General features: G+C 42.4%; 1 protein-coding gene across 2 annotated transcripts in view; it reads left to right on the plus strand.

The window, feature by feature from the left end:
• The window catches only part of LOC132992636 (E3 ubiquitin-protein ligase UHRF2-like), a 33,348-nt gene extending 13,322 nt beyond the window's left edge, over positions 1 to 20,026 (plus strand). Inside the window, exons 4-16 of one of the 2 annotated variants that reach the window (XM_061062070.1) lie at positions 9,475 to 9,693; positions 9,883 to 9,992; positions 10,141 to 10,327; positions 10,917 to 11,040; positions 12,613 to 12,720; positions 12,928 to 13,032; positions 13,185 to 13,291; positions 13,719 to 13,881; positions 14,299 to 14,436; positions 14,643 to 14,940; positions 15,141 to 15,289; positions 15,593 to 15,691; positions 15,798 to 20,026. In XM_061062070.1, the coding sequence (XP_060918053.1) occupies positions 9,475 to 9,693; positions 9,883 to 9,992; positions 10,141 to 10,327; positions 10,917 to 11,040; positions 12,613 to 12,720; positions 12,928 to 13,032; positions 13,185 to 13,291; positions 13,719 to 13,881; positions 14,299 to 14,436; positions 14,643 to 14,940; positions 15,141 to 15,289; positions 15,593 to 15,691; positions 15,798 to 15,944 (1,954 nt within the window). In that variant the 3' untranslated portion in view covers positions 15,945 to 20,026. The remainder of the gene's footprint in view (positions 1 to 9,474; positions 9,694 to 9,882; positions 9,993 to 10,140; positions 10,328 to 10,916; positions 11,041 to 12,612; positions 12,721 to 12,927; positions 13,033 to 13,184; positions 13,292 to 13,718; positions 13,882 to 14,298; positions 14,437 to 14,642; positions 14,941 to 15,140; positions 15,290 to 15,592; positions 15,692 to 15,797) is intronic. The other variant, XM_061062071.1, reaches the window with a different exon arrangement.
• The last annotated feature ends 210 nt before the right edge of the window (positions 20,027 to 20,236 follow it).

Genomic DNA, 20,236 nt, shown 5'->3' on the forward strand with positions numbered 1-20,236 from the left:
TTGGTGTCAGAAGAATATACAGAGTGTTTGTTATATGCAGTGTAGTCAACACAATTAAGGGTCATGTTCAGTGACTGGAATCGTTGACATGGTTTTGTATATCAGGACAATTTGATCAGAATAACTTGTGTAATTATTAAAAATAAATGTTGGCTGCTCCTGTTACAGGGTCCTGGTATGGTGCATGGTGCTGTCTAGCATCATCCTGAACAAGGTATAATCAGTTGCCACACCAGGCCTTCATATGCCAGTGCCTGCCTAGTGCCTACGGTAGCGCCGCCTATCCTTTACCTCTCTCCTCCTCAATGAGTGATAAAGACAAAGTTTAAACTGAACTACGCCTGTTTTTTTGTGTGTGGAGGAAACTAACGCATTCAGTTAAAAACTAATGGTTCTGAGGTTAATTCTAATGTATAATTTGTAGGTTTTAAAAAAAAGAAATCCACCTGCCAGACACAAGGCTTTCACTGCCAAACTTTATGCAGCACGCTGCCTGTGAGCAGAGAGACGAGGATCACAACATCTAGCGAATAACTTCATTAATGTGGACTAAATTAAACGACTTTCAACTGCAACTTTTTTTTTTAAATGCAGGAAATTTACACATCTCCTCACAACTACAGTTTCTTAGTTTTATTTTGATGTATGTTGTTGAGGTTTCACTGAAATGAAGCCACAGCCTCAGTGAATGAATCCAACGAGGGTGGGCAGAGGGAGATGACTGCAATTACAGGGCCTCAGGCGGCGCGCACTGCGTCAATGAAGCGCATCACATAAATATTGACTTTATTATTAATTAATGTTTTTTTTTTTCGGATAATAACGAGCATATTCAGATTTATAAAAAAAACCTGTGTCCATCACATTAACTGTGCCTTTCTGAATTCATATTTGATTTCGGGCTCATCCCTACTCCTTATTACGTTAGGATCTGAGGTGACTGGATTTATTTGAAAAAATGTTGCACTCTGTATGTTGCCGTCTGTGTTGATTAATCTCAATGTCTCTGCATCACATGGTTTTTTAATACCACATAACAATGTAAAAAAAAAAAAAGTTTTACACATAACGGCTCTTGTGAACACATATAAGGAAATGTTACGTTAACTTAAACAATGATATCTGTATCATCTAAAAGGAACTCTTATCGCTTGGCTTCAGTGTTATCCCACTTTACATGATAGTTAATTACAATCATCTATATATTTTTGGAGGAGTGCTGAATGCATTGACCATGTGAGATACATCTGCTGTCACAATAATCTAACAGGATTCAGTCAGAGAGTCAGTAGTTTGTCCCTTTTAATACCTGAATTTGTCTGCTAGGGTCTGTTATTAAACTTTAAAATGTCTCATTTTAAATTAAAGTCATTTAGATACAAAGTTTTGAAAAGTTTCTGCTTCATCATTTGGCCTCAATTACCAACAAAGCCGAGGTTAAGCGAGGCCGCAGTCACTTTTTCTCTCTCACTTCTGTGAGGCAATTATATTCCGCTTGTTCTGTGTCATATTTTCCAACAACTAGGCTGCTTATCAGCAAATTGAGGATTTTTCATTTTCTTTTTGTGTTTTTTTTTTCTTTACTGGGACTTCAGCTAAGCACACAAAGAGCTAATGATGGTTTCATAACAGAGGAGACGGTCGAGAGCCCTTCTGTTGATAAGTCATTTCACTGTGTCACCTGATGAAATATATTTCTACATTTTGTCTAGGTACTCTTTTCATTTCTAAGAGTGTTGACATTTTTACTAGAGCCCCACCGATTAATCGGCCAGCTGATAATATCAGTCGATATTAGCATATCAAGTGACTTTCTGTATCGGCTTATTTTGATTAATTCACCAGTCAAATATAATTTAATTTGAGCTTCATTGTATTACACAAGCAGTTCTCTTTCAACAGTAAGAGTGTGCTATATGGAGTACAACATGCATTATCACTCTCCAGAGTGTCAAGTGGTGATGCACGTACATGCGCAGTCACGTTCCAGTTTAGTGACCATCTTGTCTTCTTTATAATGTCTTTTTTTAAGTGTTGGACGACTGCATTTAAGGGATACATCTCTATCTATCATGTTGGTTGGGCCCTACTTTTTACCCCTTATTCATTGCTTCTTGTCTTACCACTATGACATGCTAAAACAATGCAGGTAGCCAAGTTGAGTCTCCATAAAGATTTAAAACTGATGCTTCTAAGATTTCAGTTTATTGTTTTTCCAAGGTAAAGCCGCACTTTTTTTTTTTTTATATAGTGGTTTTATATTTATTGGCAGTATACTGGCAAAGAAACTGCCTACTTGCTGCTTAATTGTAAGTCACGTAAGTGTGTTTAGATCACGGTCATTCCGTGTCAATTTATGTGCCATATGAAACTGAGTTACCCAAAGTGTGCTAACATTAGCTTGCTAACACAACAATGCAGACCACAGGCAATTGCTGCTCGAGGACAATTATGTCCGCCTCTTACGCTTAATGGTGCTTAATTATGGTGCGTTCTAATTAATAACTCCTCACACATCTCGTCAATTCTTCCTTTAAATAACAAAAAACTAAGAATTGCCAGAAATGGTTCACAGGAAGTTCTGGTTATGATGGGTTGATGACATGGTAATCATACAGACATATCTGGAATAAACCTGACAGCAAGCGACATGCATAGTTATTACCCTCCTGCTACAAGTAGGCCTTTGATCGTGGAATTAGGATCTGATATAAAAGTCAGGTCAAGTATGATCTAACACAGTACAGATCAGTGTCTGTTCTCTGTCTTTAGATTGGACATAAATTGATGATTAGATTATATATTATTAAATCTATAGAACCCCAATTACCCCATCTAATATAATACAACATTATTGTGTAACTGAGAGAAAACTAGCAAGGGCTTTTAAATGCATTTAACACGTTGCAACACTGGTAGCCTCTGTTTTATTGATACAAGGATATTGAACAGTCATGTTTCCCCATTAAGATGATTTTATTGCCTAAGTGTATGTAAGGAATGAATAACATTTCTAATGTAGCAGTCAGTATGTCACAGTCCCTAGAAGTCCCCACTGTCTTATTAAATCTTATCTTATTTCTATCCCATCAGTTTTGTGAGTTATTTCAGCTTGCAGTTGAATGATTTTATACCAGTAAAATATCCATAGAAGGATGCTAAATGGATTGTAAGGCCAGTGTACACCACCAGTACAGAGAGTGTAAGCCTGTGTGGTCTTAAACTTGGGTACTTGTGCTGCCTTTGTGTTGCTCCATGTTCCCCTTCTGTTCATGCTGAGTCCCATTGTGCTCCAAAGTTGATATTCCTCTCCTGTGAGTGTGTGTGTGTGCGTACATGTGCATGTCCATGTGCATGTCCTTGTGTGTTTGTGTTGCTTGTATTCTCCCAATCCACCCCACCCACTTTACCCAAAACCGCATTAATCCCTTGGGCCTAAAAAAGGAAATCCCTGCTCTGTGCCTCGGCCTCCTCTTCCTGGGAGTACGCTAGCTGTGTGCCACAACTCTCCTAGTCTACCACTGTAGACCTCTCCAGTCAGTTTTTAATGGCTTTAATATGCAGCTTGGTCTTCTTAGTAAGTTTATAAAGCTTAATTAGTGTAAATTCTGACTGGATCAAATTCTAAAAAGTTATTCATTGCCTGAGCTCAACGGTGCATTGTTGGCACTGTGTTAGTGCAGATTGTCTGAGAACGTTCCATGCTAAGGCTCAGCTTTCTCTCACAAACACACACATACACTGCTCGCTCATGCACACAAGTCTCTACTTCCCCCCTTCACCTCCCACTGTGTGAGCAGACCTCAGTGTGCAGGCTGTTGTGCTGTTAAACTTCAGTGCTAACTCATTGTTTGCATAATTCCATCTATTGGCAGGCAGACAGGCAGGCAAGCTGTCAATTTACCTCTGAGTCAGGCCTGATCCTTACAGTTAATAATGATTGGCAGGCAGGAAACCTGTGCTGATAACCTCAGGATCTCCACTACAAGTTTGCTTGAAAATAATACATTTCAGACTTTTTATGTCAACAATTTATCATTTTAAACGCTACAGAATGTGATGCTGGTTTTCCTTATGGAAGCTGAACATAATAAAAGAAAAACAAGTCAGAAAAAGATGAAGAAGAGCTTATTGTTTGGGTGAAAATATACTTTTTCCACTTTTCTGCTAAGAGTAACATGACAAAGTTGATACCATTTTCATAATGTAAATATGAAGCTATGACCTGAATTTTAGCTTAGATTAGCTTATCTTGACTAAGTTAGACTTTGCACAAAGTCAATCAAGGGGAAATGGCTATCTTGGCCCCCTCCTCCCCCCTCCAAATCTGCCTACTTTCACCACCAAAGCTCTTTCATCTGATGTGTTTAGTTCAGTTAACCTGTACAGTGTCAATCAATCAATCATTGTATAGCGCCATTTCATAACAAATGTTATCTCAAGACACAAAAGAGCAGGTCTGTCTAGACTTCACTCTGTATTATATTATTTACGTGGACCCTATATTAATCCACTCAAGACTGCCTTATAACAGACAGAAACCTCGAGCAGAACCAGAAACATGTTGAGCTGCAATCTGCTGCAGCTGTGTCGGGTTTGGAAAGTTGGATAGAGGGAGATGCCGAAAGAGAGAGATGGATAGACATGTTGTAGTCTTACAGGGATAAAGTTTGCACTGTCAGTTAAGTTTGAGCTAACATTAAGTAGCAAAAACTAAAGCTATGTGCAAGTCAAACTAAGCTGTTCAGCTTCAGCTGTTCAAGCCTAATCTTTCAACCACTACACAATAGTTTATCTTGGCTGTTAATCGCCTTTAGTTTCTTAAACTTTCCTCTCTGTGTTGAGTCGGCTGAGTCAGAGGGTGCCGCAGTTTCCAGAAATGATGCTCAGGATGAAAATCAGTCACTTCTAATCAAACCAGACTGAATATATACAGAAATATTCACAATAACACTTTACTTTTAGTGTGAAACAACAAATTAAATAATATAGCTGGAAATTATCCCTTTCTGTCTAAATGTCTTTCTTACTCACAGCTCCAGATGGGATCTTTAAAAAAAAAAAAAAGAAGCAAATTAACAGAAGGTAGTTAAAATGTGTATGACTTATTGCTGTTTACACATTCATGATGACTTGGAAAAAGAGTTGCTTTAGTTTTAAACTAAACATATCAGAGTAGTGTTTTTCCATTGGCAGTGAGGTAATCCATCCATTTTTTTACGCTTGTCTGAGGTCGGGTCGCGGTGGTAGCAGGCGCAACCCAGACTTCCCTCTCCCCAGCAATGTTTTCCAGCTCCTCCTGGGGGATTCCGAGGCGTTCCCAGGCTAGACAGGATATATAATCCCTCCAGCGCATTCTGGGTCTGCCCCGGGGTCTCCTCCCAGTTGGTCATGCCTGGAAAACCTCTAAAGGGAGGCGTCCAGGAGGCATCCTTAACAGATGCCTGAACCACCTCAACTGGCTCCTTTCGATGCGGAGGAGCAGCGGCTCTACTCCGAGCTCCCCCTGAATGTCCGAGCTCCTCACCCTATCTCTAAGGCTGAGCCCAGCCACCCTCTGGAGGAAGCTCATTTCGGCCGTTTGTATCCGCGATCTCATTCTTTCGGTCACTACCCATAGCTCATGACCATAGGTGAGGGTTGGAACGTAGATCGACCGGTAAATCGAGAGCTTTGGCTTCAGGCTCAGCTCCCTCTTCGCCACAACGGTCCGGCACAACGCCTGCATTACTGCTGACGCCAAGCCAATCCGTCTGTCAATCTCACGCTCCATCCTACCCTCACTCGTGAACAAGACCCTGAGATACTTGAACTCCTCCACTTGGGGCAAGGACTCACTCCCCACCCGGAGAGAGCAATCCACCTTTTTCCGGCAGAGAACCATGGCCTCGGAATTGGAGGTGCTAACCCTCATCCCAGACGCTTCACACTCGGCTGCAAACCACCCCAATGCCTGCTGGAGGTCCCAGCTTGAGGAAGCCAACAAAACCATGTCATCTGCAAAAAGCAGAGACGAGATTTTGAGGTCCCCAAACTGGAAACCCTCCTCCCCCCTGCTACTCCTTGAGATCCTGTCCATGAAGATCACAAACAGTACCGGTGACAAGGGGCAACCCTGGCGGAGGCCACGACCACTGGGAACGTGTCTGACTTTGTGCCGAGGATGCGGACACAGCTCCCACTTTGGTCATACAGGGACCGGATGGCTCGTACCAACGGCCCTGGGGCCCCATATTCCCGCAGTACCTCCCACCTTCTCCAAATCCATAAAACACATGTAGACTGGATGCGCAAATTCCCATGCTCCCCCCAAGAAGCCCTGTGAAGGTAAAGAGCTGGTCCACTGTCCCACGGCCGGGACGGAATCCACATTGTTCCTCCTGTATCTGAGGTTCGACAATCGGCCGGAGCCTCCTTTCCAGCACCCTAGAGTAAGCTTTCCCCGGAAGGCTGAGAAGTGTGATACCCCGATAATTGGAACACACCCTCCGGCCCCCCTTTTTGAAAATGGGAACCACCACAATGGTCTGCCACTCCACAGGCACTGTCCCAGATTTCCACGCGTCCATAGCCTTTAGCATCTCAGGGCGAATCTCATCCACACCTGGCGCCTTGCCACTGAGGAGCTTTCTAACTGCCTCAGTGACCTCTGCTAAGGTTAGTGGTAAGGCTTCCCCTGGATCTTCAGACTCTGCTTCCTCTTTAGAGGACGTGTAGTCTGGGTTCAGGAGTTCCTCAAAGTATTCCTTCCACTGACCAACAACGTCCCCAGTTCGGGTCAGCAGTTCTCCACCCCTGCTGGAAACAGCCTGGGGCAAGCCCTGCTTTCCCTTCCTGAGCCGTCGGACGGTTTGCCAGAACCTCCTTGAGGCCAACCGAAAGTCCTTCTCCAAAGCCTCCCCGAACTCCTCCCATACCTGGGTTTTTGCTTCCGCAACCACTGAAGCCACAGCCCTCCTAGCCACCCGATATCTGTCAGCTGCTTCCAGAGACACCTGGGCTTACCAAGCCTGAAAGGCCTCCTTCTTCAGCCTGACGGCTTACTTCACAACTGGTGTCCACCAGCGGGTTCTAAGGTTGCCGCCACGACAGGCACCGACGGTCTTCTGGCCGCAACTCCTAGCCACAGCTTCTACAATGGAGGCTTTGAACATGGACCACTCGGACTCCATGTCCCCAACCTCCCCCGGGATGAGGGAGAAGTTCTTCCGGAGGTGGGAGTTGAAGACCCCACGGACCGGAGCCTCTGCCATACGTTCACTTTGCCAGTTCACCCGCACTACAGAGCCTAGGGTGCTCTGGTACCAGGTACACTTATGAACATCCCTATGCTTGAACATGGTGTTTGTTATGGCCAATCCATGACTAGCACAGAAGTCCAACAACAAAACACCACTCGGGTTCAGGTCGGGCAGGCCGTTCCTCCCAATCACTCCCTTCCAGGTGTCCCCGTCGTCGCCCACGTGAGCGTTGAAGTCCCCCAGTAGAACTACAGAGTCCCCAGGCGGAACCCCTTCCAGGACCCCACCCAGAGACTCCAAGAAGGCCGTGTACTCTGAGCTACTGTTAGGTTTATATGCACATACAACAGTCAGAGCCTTCCTCTCTGCAACCTGAAGTCGCAGAGAGGTGACCCTCTCGTTCACCGGGGAAAACTCCAGAAAAAGAGAGAGTCCAGCCCCTCTCCAGGAGTTTGGTTCCAGAATCAAAGCTGTGCGTAGAGGCGAGCCCAACTATGTCGAGCTGGTAGCGCTCCACCTCCCGCACCAGCTCCGGCTCCTTCCCCGCCAGAGAGGTGACGTCCCACGTCCCTAGAGCCAGTCTGCGCTGCCGGGAATCAGAATGCTCAGGCCTCCGCCTACGCCTGCCACCTGGCTCTGCATGCACCCTTCCCCCATGCCTCTCCCTGCGGGTGGTGGGCCTACAGGGCGGCGGCTCCATGTGGTTGTTTCAGGCTGAGCCCGACCGGGCCCCATGGAGGGAAGCCCGGCCACCAGATGTTCGCCTTCGAGCTCTAACCGCTCTTAGTCTGGCCCCTCTCCTGGGACCACTTTGCCTTGGGAGACCCTACCAGGGGCTAGTGCCCCTGACAATACAGCTCCCGGGTTCACCGGGACACGCAAACTCCTCCACCACATTAAGGTGGTGATTCTTGGAGGAGTGAGGTAATGCCTTACTTAAAGGTAGAGTCAGTAGCATTGTTCATTACAGCTTGTAAACACAACATTCAAACAGGGCTGATCACCCCAAGCAGCACACACTCACTGCATGACGTACATTAACTGCTTGTAGCTACACTGCAAGCTACCGCACACTAGCACTAGATTACTTCCATTGTTTGGCACCTGCCAGCTCAACAGAAAAGCAGGCCAACTCCGCGTCTGCAGGTGAAAGCTTACACAAGATTTACCCTCGTTTTGGAATGAGCTTTATCCCCTTTGTGTTTCGCCTCAATGTGATTTTATTTTCTCTTCTTTGCCAGGACATCAACATCCGTCAAACCACCAGTTTGAATTGCATCCAATAACTGTTTTATATTCACTCCTTGACACACCTGTGCGCTGTCATTGGCTGAGAGAAACACACCAGCTACCCCCACCCAGAAACGTCCCGTGTCAACCAAAACAAAGCAAAACATCAAAACACAGGCAGAGGACAGCGTCTCTGTAGACACAGTCACCACCATAAGTGATGATTTATTGGCATTACTTTTGTCTAAGTCTATCATTTTTATTTTTTTAGGAAGAAGCTACTGACTCTATCTTTAACTTTTTAACAGGAAGGTGGAGGGAGGCCATAGTAGAAGAGAACCACCTTAATCGTTCCCCCTAGAAACGCAATCGTAGAGCTGTTGTATGCAATTGTCTCATGGTAAATATTTAAATATACCCATATTTATTGGCAGTATATACACATATTTATTAGTTATAAAGTCTCTGGCTTCTTTTAGTCGACCTTTATGCACAAAGCCTTCCTTTCTCTTGAGGTTAACCTGTGCTGAACCTTGTTTGCCCATCTAGTTGATGTACTGAAAGGAGCTGCATTTTGTGAGGATAATCACATTTTGTTTGCACAGTACTCTACACAGGAACTAATGGGAGATCAGATGGCTGACTTCACATTTGAATAATTTGTTATAGGTTTATAGGTCACAGCAACATTACATGCTGTGGTTCTGGGCAGAACTTAAACAGATTTGAGTTTTTCTGTCAAACTCAAAAGCCCCTGGTTTGTTATGGTGATGGCTTAGTGTGCTACATCCACTTGTATAATAGTGTTTCCCCCCTCTGTACAGAGAGGCTTATATTGCTTATAAATGTAGCACTCCAGGTTAATGCATTGATCTCTTAGCCTATTCAATAAATTCCAAAGGACTGCTTTGAAATATTAAAGACAACAGTGTCAAGACAGCAGCCATAAATAGATCCCACAACTTAACCTCTGTTCTTTTCTCTGCTCTTCTTTCTACCCCAGTTACCCAGAGAACGGCGTGGTGGAGATGAGACCGATGCATGTCCGGCCACGTGCCAGAACCCTTCTGCGGTGGGACCAGCTCCAGGTGGGCATGCAAGTGATGGTTAACTACAACATGGAAACGCCAGACGAGAGGGGGTTCTGGTTCGACGCAGAGGTTCAGATCGTCAACCAAACGTCCCGCACAAACAAGGAGCTGCGAGTCAAGATCCTCTTGGGGTGAGGAGATTGTCCAAGCCAACCTTCTTTGTTTGTTTTCTTTCTTACCAAGATGCCAATGGAACTTAATCTGTGTTGATTCCTCCTGTGTCTCTGTTGTGTACTCAATCACACATCATCTGAGTTCATGTCAGGTTTCATCTTTCTCACTCAATCTTTTTCCAATTGCTTCTCTCGTCTTCCCTCCAGGGGTCCAGGCGATGTAATCGGGGATTGTAAAGTCCAGTTTCTGGATGAAATCTACCAGGTGGAGAAGCCAGGAGCTCGTGCACTCTCAGCTACAGATGGACAATTTAAACGTAGGCAAACACTCTTATACAAGCATTACAAATACTGGCCAAACCTGCTTTTCCGTTTAAAGATTTATTTACCTGCGCCCATACCATAAAATCATCTTACAGTATATGTCCATGTGTATCAACTTTTTCTTCTTACTCTTGGTTCCAGGGAAGAGCGGGCCCGAGTGTAAGCACTGCAAGGCCGACCCCGACGCAGAGTGCCGCTTCTGCTCCTGCTGTGTGTGCGGGGGGAAGCAGGACGCTCACATGCAGCTTCTTTGTGACGAGTGCAACATGGCGTTCCACATCTACTGCCTCAACCCGCCGCTGTCCACCATCCCAGATGACGAGGACTGGTGAGGCAGAGTGTAGCTAAGCAATCGGGCGCAACATCATCCTGCGCTTCACATGCAATTTACCAAGGTCGATGAATGGTGTTCGGTGTTAGCTGAAGTGTATTGAAGAAGTAATTAAGTGGTGATTGAGGTTAAAATCCATTATTTCAATATACACTCCCAGGTGTGAGGTTATCTGATGCAGCGACTCTCTCTGTTAAAAAAAGAAATAAAAAGTGTGATTTTTCTTTTCATAAAGGGAGATCCCACCCTCCTGTTATTGTGTTGTGAATGCATTGCTTGATTAAATTTAAACAGAAAAAAAAGAAAATGTAAGTTTCATGTTAAATTTGAAATTGTCAAATTCGGAAGATTGTGTCTGGTTTACTTTAAAATGTAAATGTTGTCTTAATGTTAATGTTTTCATCATTTTCTTCCAAAAAAATGTCAGTGTCTTTGCCCCGTGGCTTCTTGTGTACATTTCTTCTTATGCTTGCATTACTTGTGTTTTCCAAAACATGGCCAGTGCATCTTTATTTTATTTTGAGCCTTGTTGCAAATCGTGACAAACTCTCACATCTATAAAAACAGTTTGCTCTCCTCCTGCCAGGTACTGCCCCACCTGTAAGAACGACACCAGTGAGGTCGTAAAGGCTGGAGAGAAGCTCAAAGCCAGTAAGAAGAAAGCAAAGATGCCTTCAGCAACAACTGAGAGTCAAAGGGACTGGGGAAAGGTGAGAGTCAAGGGCCACCCACAGGTACACACACGCAAACATGGCGGACTGGCAGCTGCTCCAAAAGACTTGTTATGTTAGTTATCCTGAGGAGAACCTTCTTTCTTAAATGATCTAGAAGGAGCAAAAAAAGGGCTGAATGTTCAGTACACATTTTTTTAGATTGTTTTCCAAAAGTCTGCCTGATAATTTAAAAAAAAAAAAACACTTTGATATTCTAATTAATACAATTAAGATTTGTATGCCATGGAGGACATGTGTAACACGTTATGTAGTCAAAATAGTTCAAATTTACCTAAGAGAAGAAATACACTGACCTTTAAGTGTATAAATATACTGCTTTTTCAATCTTAATCTTTATTTAGATCTGGTATGGTAGAGATGTAGATAGTGCGGGAAAGGAGCCACAGGTAGGATTCGGACCTGGGCAGCCCGCTTGGAGGACTATAGTCTTTGTACATGGGCTGCGTGCACTTACCACTATGTCAGCAGCGACCCACATAGTTACTTCAAATTATTGTTAGTCACTCTATATCTCGTTAACTAAAACTGAGCAACTCAAAGTTCTTTTTTATTATATTGATTCATTCAGGTCAGTATCCATGAATCACACATGCATTGAAGTCATTTCACTTATTAAAGAATGGTCAAAGTCCTTCTGTGTTATTCTTTTTTGCGTTTGATATTTCCTCTGTTGGTGTTGTGTTGTGCTTGATCAGAGATAAATTGTGTTTTTGTTTTATAAGAATTGTATTTCAATTAAAAAATTAGAGAATTACATCAGCTTTTTTTCTTAAATCAAATGATCAGATCAGAAGTGTTTGATCCGGTAAACAATAATTCATGTCTACTTCATGTTGCTCTTCTTGAAAAATCACAACATCACTTTTTCCTGCTCGGTGAAAATTTCATTCAGATTATTTTCTTGGCAAAAAGTGAAAAGTAGTAACTAGCAAGTCTCCTGCTAGCTGCTGAGAAACAAAACAAGACCCACCTACATGCATTTTAAATCGTTTGTCCTAATAGCATCTGTTGGAAGCATACTGTTAAATCTTTTCCTCAGTCTTCCTCGTGGCAACACTTTGAGATAGTGTGTGGCTCCTTTCCATCCCCGCTCTGGCTGCCTGTCTGTTGCTCTGCTCCATGGTGTAATGTGAACAATGCCATTAAGCATGACTTAGCCACTTTCCTGGAACTGCCGATGGAAAATAACTCGTTTCTTTACCAGAATGCTCCCTTTCTCTGTGGGCTAATTGAAAACAGTCTTCCTCGTGTGTTTTTCAGGCAAATTGAAGTGCTCTGAGTCACACAGGATTTATACTCGCCTTTCAAATTATCTCAATTGTATAACCCCTTAAAAAAAAAAAAAAAATACTTTGTTCGTCCTCTATGTTTTGAAATGGCATGCAGCTCCTGAAGGCAAAGCTGGTTGTCTCTGAATAATTGTCCTTTTATATTTATCATAAACTTTAGCAAGATGCAACCTCAGGTGAGGTCTTGGAACTCATCTTGATATTGAATGGTATTTTTGTGTATGCAGCTTAAATGTTATTATTCTTGCTGTGATTGCAGGGTATGGCCTGTGTGGGGCGCACAAAGGAGTGCACAATTGTTCCCTCAAATCACTACGGACCAATACCTGGTGTCCCTGTTGGAACCACCTGGAAATTCAGAGTTCAGGTTAGCTGTTTCAAAGGCATCAAACCTTGATATACATATAAAGTACATGCATGTCAGTTAGTTAAGTCTCCACTGTCTCGTATACTTTACATGTTAATGTCATTTTATCGTGGTTTGCATTGCCATATCTTTCTGTAGCCCAGAATCCAACATCTAACTTCCCATATCATCTGCGCTTTTCCTCTGCACAACTTTTTCACACTTCAGGTGAGTGAGGCAGGTGTTCACAGGCCGCATGTCGGCGGTATCCATGGGCGCAGTAACGATGGCTCCTATTCGTTGGTGTTGGCTGGGGGCTTCGAGGATGAAGTGGTAGGTTGTTTGTCTTTTTCAATGTCCTTATTAACCTTTTTAAAGTGGATAATGTGTTATTGTGTTTTGGCAGATAGTTCACTGAGTCGTGTAGGAAATATCATATTAAGTATGTTAATCACTCCTTAATGCTTCTCATGATTTGCCTGTAGGACCGGGGAGATGAGTTCACATACACAGGCAGCGGGGGTCGCGACCTCTCAGGAAACAAACGGATTGGAGAGCACTCTTTCGACCAGACCCTCACACACATGAACAGGTATGTTACTTAAAGACAACCCTCTATGTTGCCGCTTTTTAAAGATTATGTTGGGGCATTCATCCCTTTATTGTAGAGGAAGATAGTGGATATAGTCTGAAACACGGATGAGAGAGTGGGTAATGATGTGGTAAATTGCAAAGGGTCAGAGTTGATACTGGGCCACCTGCTTCGAGGACCATAGTCTCTGTACTTTGGGCACGCGACTTAACAGCTAGCCTATCCAGCACCTCATGTTTGATGCTTTTTGTGTAGGCGTTTGTTTGTTTCTTTGCAGGGAACATTTTAACATTTTACTTTTAACCTCCAAGTTACAAGAAGTTTGACGTGAAAGCTGACGTATCTGGTTGTTATAGTTCAGCCTGAACGGAAAAATACTGATTTGATGTTTCTTCTAAGAATAACTGTTGATCCTAACTCCTCACAGGGCATTGGCCTTAAACTGTGATGCACCTCTGAATGACAAAGACGGTGCAGAGTCAAGAAACTGGCGGGCAGGAAAGCCGGTCAGAGTGGTGCGCAGTTCCAAAGGTCGACGCATAAGCAAATATGCTCCTGAGGAGGGAAACCGCTACGATGGTATTTACAAGGTACAGACGCGCTCCGTTGTAATAGTCTTAAACAGGGCAACTGTATTGATGTGTAGCTGCTTAGAATACAAAGACGTTCTTACAAATATGAGCCAGTACAGTAGGGTCAAAATGTAGAAAAGCATCGTGATTAGAGAATAAACAATCGGGACTAAAGACCTTATGACAGCTTTAGTGCCGCTGAGCAAAGCACATAATCCTTATTCATGGTTGAATTGTGGAGACCTGGATGCTGGAACCAAACATGGTCCCTAATTTGTTCAATAAGAATTGCTAGTAAGAAAAAAGCTTCCACCTTCAGGGTTCACTCCTTGGTTATGTTGCCCTCTGAATATAACAAAAATAAAATGTACAACTCTCAAATAGCTCTAAAGTCGATGCATGTTACTATTATTGTTGTTTGTTTGTGCATTTTAGGTTGTAAAGTATTGGCCAGAGATTGGAAAGTGTGGTTACCTTGTGTGGCGGTACCTGCTTAGACGGGACGATATGGAACCAGCACCATGGACACCTGAAGGATTGGAGAGGATCAACAAACTGGGCCTTTCTGTTCAGGTCAGAAAATGTAGTTTTTCACTTCATAGACACCAAAAATATCAACCAATGCTTATAAACTAAAAAAAAAGAAGTATATCAATACCCAGTTAAATATAGTAAAAAAAAAAAAAAAAGACAGAATCTCTAAACAGAATCGAACCTATTATCTTCTATCTATCTAAACGGTCCACTTAATGCCCATGTCTCTCCCCGTGTCTCAACAGTACCCACCAGGTTACGTGGAGGCCATGGCCAACAAGACGAAAAAGGAGGCCTGTGCCAGACCGGGTCGTGGAGGCCGGAGTAAGCACCATCTCGGGAGGGGGAGGCAACGGAGACAGCGCAAGATCAAAGAGAAGGAGGAGAATGACGAGGACGAGGAGGACGACCTGCCAATGGCTCCCATAGATGACGAAGAGCCGCAGAGTAATGGAGAGCAAAAGACAAGCAGGGACAGCGGTGGGTGCTTTTACAGATGGAGCTCAGAGCAGGCCAGAAACGGTGTTGTGAGAAGAGGACAGAGTGAGCAGGAAACTTCTCCAAACATAGCTTTAAAATATTGAACATTGGTTTCCTATAAACTGCACCAGAATCTTTTCCTTGAGCATGCAGTACTATAAATGAGAAAAGCTCATTTTAAATTTCCTCGGTTGTCTTTTATTCTCCAAGTTGAGCTTGTTTTTTTTGTTGTTGTTGTTGTCTCATTTGCATGTCTTTAACAGATCCGTCACCAGCAGCAGAGCCTCCCTCCAAGCGGGTGAAGATAGAAGAGACGTTCCAGCTGTCAGAGCAGCAGAAGCAGTTGATCCACGAGGACACGGCCAACAAGAAACTCTGGGATGAAGCCATGGGACACATTAAAGAGGGGCCGGTACGTACAGTCAAACATATCACCCTCCTGAACACCATGCACGGGAAGCACAGCCTCTTATAGTTAAACTCACCAAACCCCAGCCGAAAACTGCTGACATGACATTTTCATGTTCGGACTTGCAGTATATTTCACCCTTTCTTTTTCAGCAGAGCTCGATGTAATCTTTATGAAATTTAAAATAGCAGTATTGCCAACACATATCTTAAAGGGATAATGATGTGATGTTTTTCCTCCAATCCTTCCGTTTTCATCTTCTACCTGAAATGATTCCTTTAATATGTTTCGTTGTCACATATAAAGAATTTCCTGAGCAAGATGGAGCAGATCTTCATGTGCGTGTGCTGCCAAGAGCTGGCTTTCCAACCCATCACCACCGCCTGCTCACACAATGTTTGCAAGGTACCATGTGCATGTACTACATCTAACTACTGAGACTGCGCTGAACTCATGTCCTTGTATTTTGAAACGACTCCTCCTCCTCCTTCTGCCCCTCCTCTCTCCTCAGAGTTGTCTCCAGCGGTCCTTCCGAGCCCAGGTGTACACCTGCCCGGCGTGCCGTCACGACTTGGGCAAAGACTACATCATGATCCAAAACGTCACGCTCCAGATGCTGCTCGACCAGTTTTTTCCCGGATACACCAAGGGCCGATGAGGACCAAAAACACACTTACGAGTAGAAAAACGTACAGACACGCACATCCATTTTGTGCACCCACGCAAGTACCTAGAGCTCCACTTTAAAACGCATTGCGCACACATACTGTACTTAACCACGGGAAAATGTATATTGCATATACAGCCATTTCTATGTATACAATCATTCATACACAAACCACCTCAGTAGGGACTGACCTCATCTTGTTGAACTTGGACCGTCTCCATTAACATCACCAGCCTGAAATTTACAAAGGACACTTTTTAACCTTCCTTCTCCTGACACACAACCGCTCACAAGGTGCCCGTTTTATGACCCACCAGCCACCTCCAGATTTAAGCTCTGTTTTTTATGTTGTTGCTCCTGCCACTGTGTAGTTCAGTAATTAGAAGTTGACTTCACTATTAGTCTTTAGTCTCCTGCCAACCTGAACACATGTGTACCATACACGCTGAACTGCTTCTTAGTGTTTCATTTAGCAGGCAAATCACAGAGCTAGTTTGAGTAGGGGATTAAAGCACAGCAGGAATGGCAGTTACACAAGGTGACACAAAACACACCAAGGAGACAACACTGCATGTACAACATTGAATCAAAACAAGTAGGACATGTGACGCAGATGTAACCATGCAAGTATTCTGTTAAGACAAACTCAATTTGGAAAAGAAGCACAACAACCTTTCTTCCGTTAAGCACTTTATTGGTAACAAGCAGCAGATTGATTTTGTCCATTAATCAGGAACATATGCTCGCATTCTGCCAGCTACTTATTTAATTTGTAATGTTGTTATTTTAATGCATTTTGCTAATAAGAGTAGCAAATTCAAATTGGCAGGTGTGTCCTCTTTGAAGAGTTCCTGGGTTCAACAAAAGAGCAACGTAACAATGTAAACAACAATGTTACAGAGACACATCTAAACATAACTTACAAATGATGCATGAAGTATGCACTTCAGATAGAAGTTATTTCTCGTGAGAAATCCGGCTTAAAAGTAATCGCTTATCTACTCGTTAGATATAGCAGTAAGCCACTTAGGGCTTAGAAAGCCTCTAACATGACTGAAATCATCATGGAATATTCATGTTCATAAACTATTGTGTATTTTCTCATTCACAGTTTCACTTTTTCAGGCAGATGACCGAGACTGAACTGTACCGTAATATGTACTTCTGTTCTCTTTCTATGTACTGTATGTACCAGAGAAGTACTGTAATGTTGTAATAGGTTTGAATGCTCTGAAGTGGTTAGAAAGTGAGGTGCAATATTTGCATAAAAGGCGCACACAGTGGTTGTCCCTGGTGTTTCCAAGCAACCACAATCAAGTAGGACTTCACACAAAGATGGTTTGCATCTATTGTGCTCAGCAGATATTAATCTGCTGTTGTTCCTTCAGGTTGATTTAGTACAATGTTTACTGGAGAGCGGCACGATCTGTTTCTGCATCATTTCAAAAAAGGTAGTCAGGTGAGTGATTGCACTGCCAGGGAAGATGTGAAACAGAAAACTGAGACACATCCATCTCAGTTTGTCATGGTTGAGCCTATTTCTGTTCCCTGACTGAGCTTTGTGATTGTTGTGATTTTTGTTAATTCACAACGTTAGGAGCCAGAAGAAATCACAAAGAATGCAGTGTTCCCCATTGTACAGAGTATGAGTGAGATAGAAATGCACTGTGGGAGCAGTCTGATACTGTTGTGAATTATTTTGTCACTGGTTAAGATCCATAGAACCAGACGGTGGAGTGCCTTTGTTAAACTGACAGTCCAAAAATGTTAAAGTAATGAAAGTTTGCATCAAACGCCTGCTGAGTTAACTAACGTTGTTTACTCATTCTGTTTAATCAGAAGTTGGTATAAAAATACTCGTTACCGTTTTTTTGTTTCTTTTCAGGCAGTTGCATGTTTTTCGATGATATTTGTCATTTAAGAAAATCTTTTAAATGGGGGAGAAAGTTTTGTTTCTTAAATGAGACAAGTACTTAAAGCTTAAGTTTGGCTGATTGAAGATCAGTTATGTTTACACTACTGGGAAAGCATAACATATAATTTGTTTGTATCACAACTAAGCTTTTCAATGTTGTTTTTCAAGAAAATGTGAGTAGGTTTAAGTTAAGATTAGATTTTTTTTCCCCCACACTGCACCTCGCAGTCAGCTCTTAAACACAGCACTGAAGTCAAATTTGAGGAGTGAAATGAAAGAACACGGGAAAATGTATTTTGGATCTGCTGCACAGCGTAGTTCATTAAAACGGATAAAGAGAAGGTGACTATAGTTAGACAAAGAGGAGAGGTTTCATATGTCATTCATCACTCACTCAGTTTGAGACAACAAGGTCTGCAGATCTGATTTGAATACAAAACAAGAAAACAAAATAATGTTTTGTTTTCACCCGTTGGTGCATCTTTTCATGAGAGCTATGACATACCATCATAATATTATATCATACATCCATAGCCATGTTGATTTTCCTCAATTGATGACCCAGATAATCATCTGTTTTAGCACTGATATGGTACTTAAACATGTGCAGGGTTGGTAGGTGTAATAGGAACTCAATCAAACTGGTCTGATCACTTATACTCTGGTGTTCAAAAGATTTAATCTGGATGAAAAGATCTAGACTTGGAAAGCCTCTTTTTTCAATCCAGGATCAGGGAATCCATCAAACGTAGATGTTTTTGAATAAAAAACTGGACTGGATGATTTTCATCCAGATGCAGACTTTTTAAGCATTACCTAATCGGGATTACCAGTTCTCTAAATGGGAATTCATATTACATAGTTTGTCCACAGGAGGCGCCAAAATCCACAGAAATTGAAAGTTGTTTGCTTAAAATGAAGTTTTTCTATGTTTAATATTAACAGCTTTTCTGTGAATTCTTTTATGGAGATAAAATCCTTTATTTTTAAAAACTAATGTCTACTTTACAAAAGACTGTATTGTTCGATCACATATAAAGGTTTACCTCACTCTGTTATCCAGCCCTCTGCTGAGATCAGGATAATCCTGATTTGTGGGATCAAATGTATCCCAGTTCTACTTAAAAGTTTGGACCAACACAAACTGGGGTTTTATCCAAAGTGGAGGTTTTATCCTAATGAAAAACAAGATTGGGTTACCTGATCTAAATAGATTTTGTAGTTCCTTTTTTTCACCCTTCAAACAACCCATTTTCAAGATCTGATCCTATTCGATAGCTTTAATCCTTTCAGATTATTTTTGAACACCAGTTAGGATGTCTGCAGTAGTTCTAACTCTTGAGGTGGTTTGTGGGGAAATGTAGTGCCTCCTCTCGTTCATTGGCGTTAAAGCGTTCACCTGCATCAGTCTTCGAGGAGTAGCCGTGTTTCGTTTAGAACTGATCTGAGGTAACACGCTGCAGTACACATCCCTTTCTTACTGCTCAGTTGACATTCAGTGATACACACACTTCCTCCCCTCTCATTGGCCGGCTGTTTGTTTGTGGTGATGTCCTTGTTTCTGCTCAATCATTCAGGTTTTGTTTATTTTTATTCCTCACTCTACAACATGCAAGTACAAATGCTACTATGGTCTTTAAAGCTAAATGTGATGTGCATTCCTTCCACTGTTGCTCAATGCCTGCATTGACTGGCAAGCTAATAGCTCTGGTTTCTTTCTCTGCTGTGACCCTCTCCTCTCTCTCTCTCTCTCTCTCTCTCTCTCTCTGCGCTGTCTCCCGCCCTCCGTGAACCTACAGTACTAACACCTTTTTAGACGTCTTGTGGACGCTTGGCTTCAGTGCTATGTTGTTTTTTTTTGTTGTTTTTTTTTTTTTTACTTTTATTGCACTCTTATTGAAGAAAAAAGTTTGAAAAGTCGCATTTAATTTTCTCTAGTATGCTTACTACTATCTATGTTCATACACCATTTTTCTACCATTTTAGTTGCTTCTCTTCTATTTTAATCATTAGTCATTTTTATGTGGCACCCTCAAACATTTGCAGCATATGCCCAGTCTGAGGAGTGTCATTGCTTCATATTGTGATCTGAAATTTTATACATGTCATAATAATACTTGATATGTACCTATTAAATATTTGGATTCAAGAAAAAAAATGGCTTCTCTCTTTGTCCTGTATTTGAAATATTTCATGAGGCTCATGTATTATGATTGCATTAGTGACAAACATTTGCTAGATTGAAGTGAGTTACACTAATTCATGCACCATGAAATGATATCTTGAGTGGTCACTGGTCACACTTTTTCCAACTTTATTCCCAAATGTATCTACAGTGATGATAATCACTGAGACTAACTCATCTGAT

Source organism: Labrus mixtus, chromosome 17 (genome assembly GCF_963584025.1).
Source record: "Labrus mixtus chromosome 17, fLabMix1.1, whole genome shotgun sequence".
Classification (NCBI taxonomy): domain Eukaryota; kingdom Metazoa; phylum Chordata; class Actinopteri; order Labriformes; family Labridae; genus Labrus; species Labrus mixtus.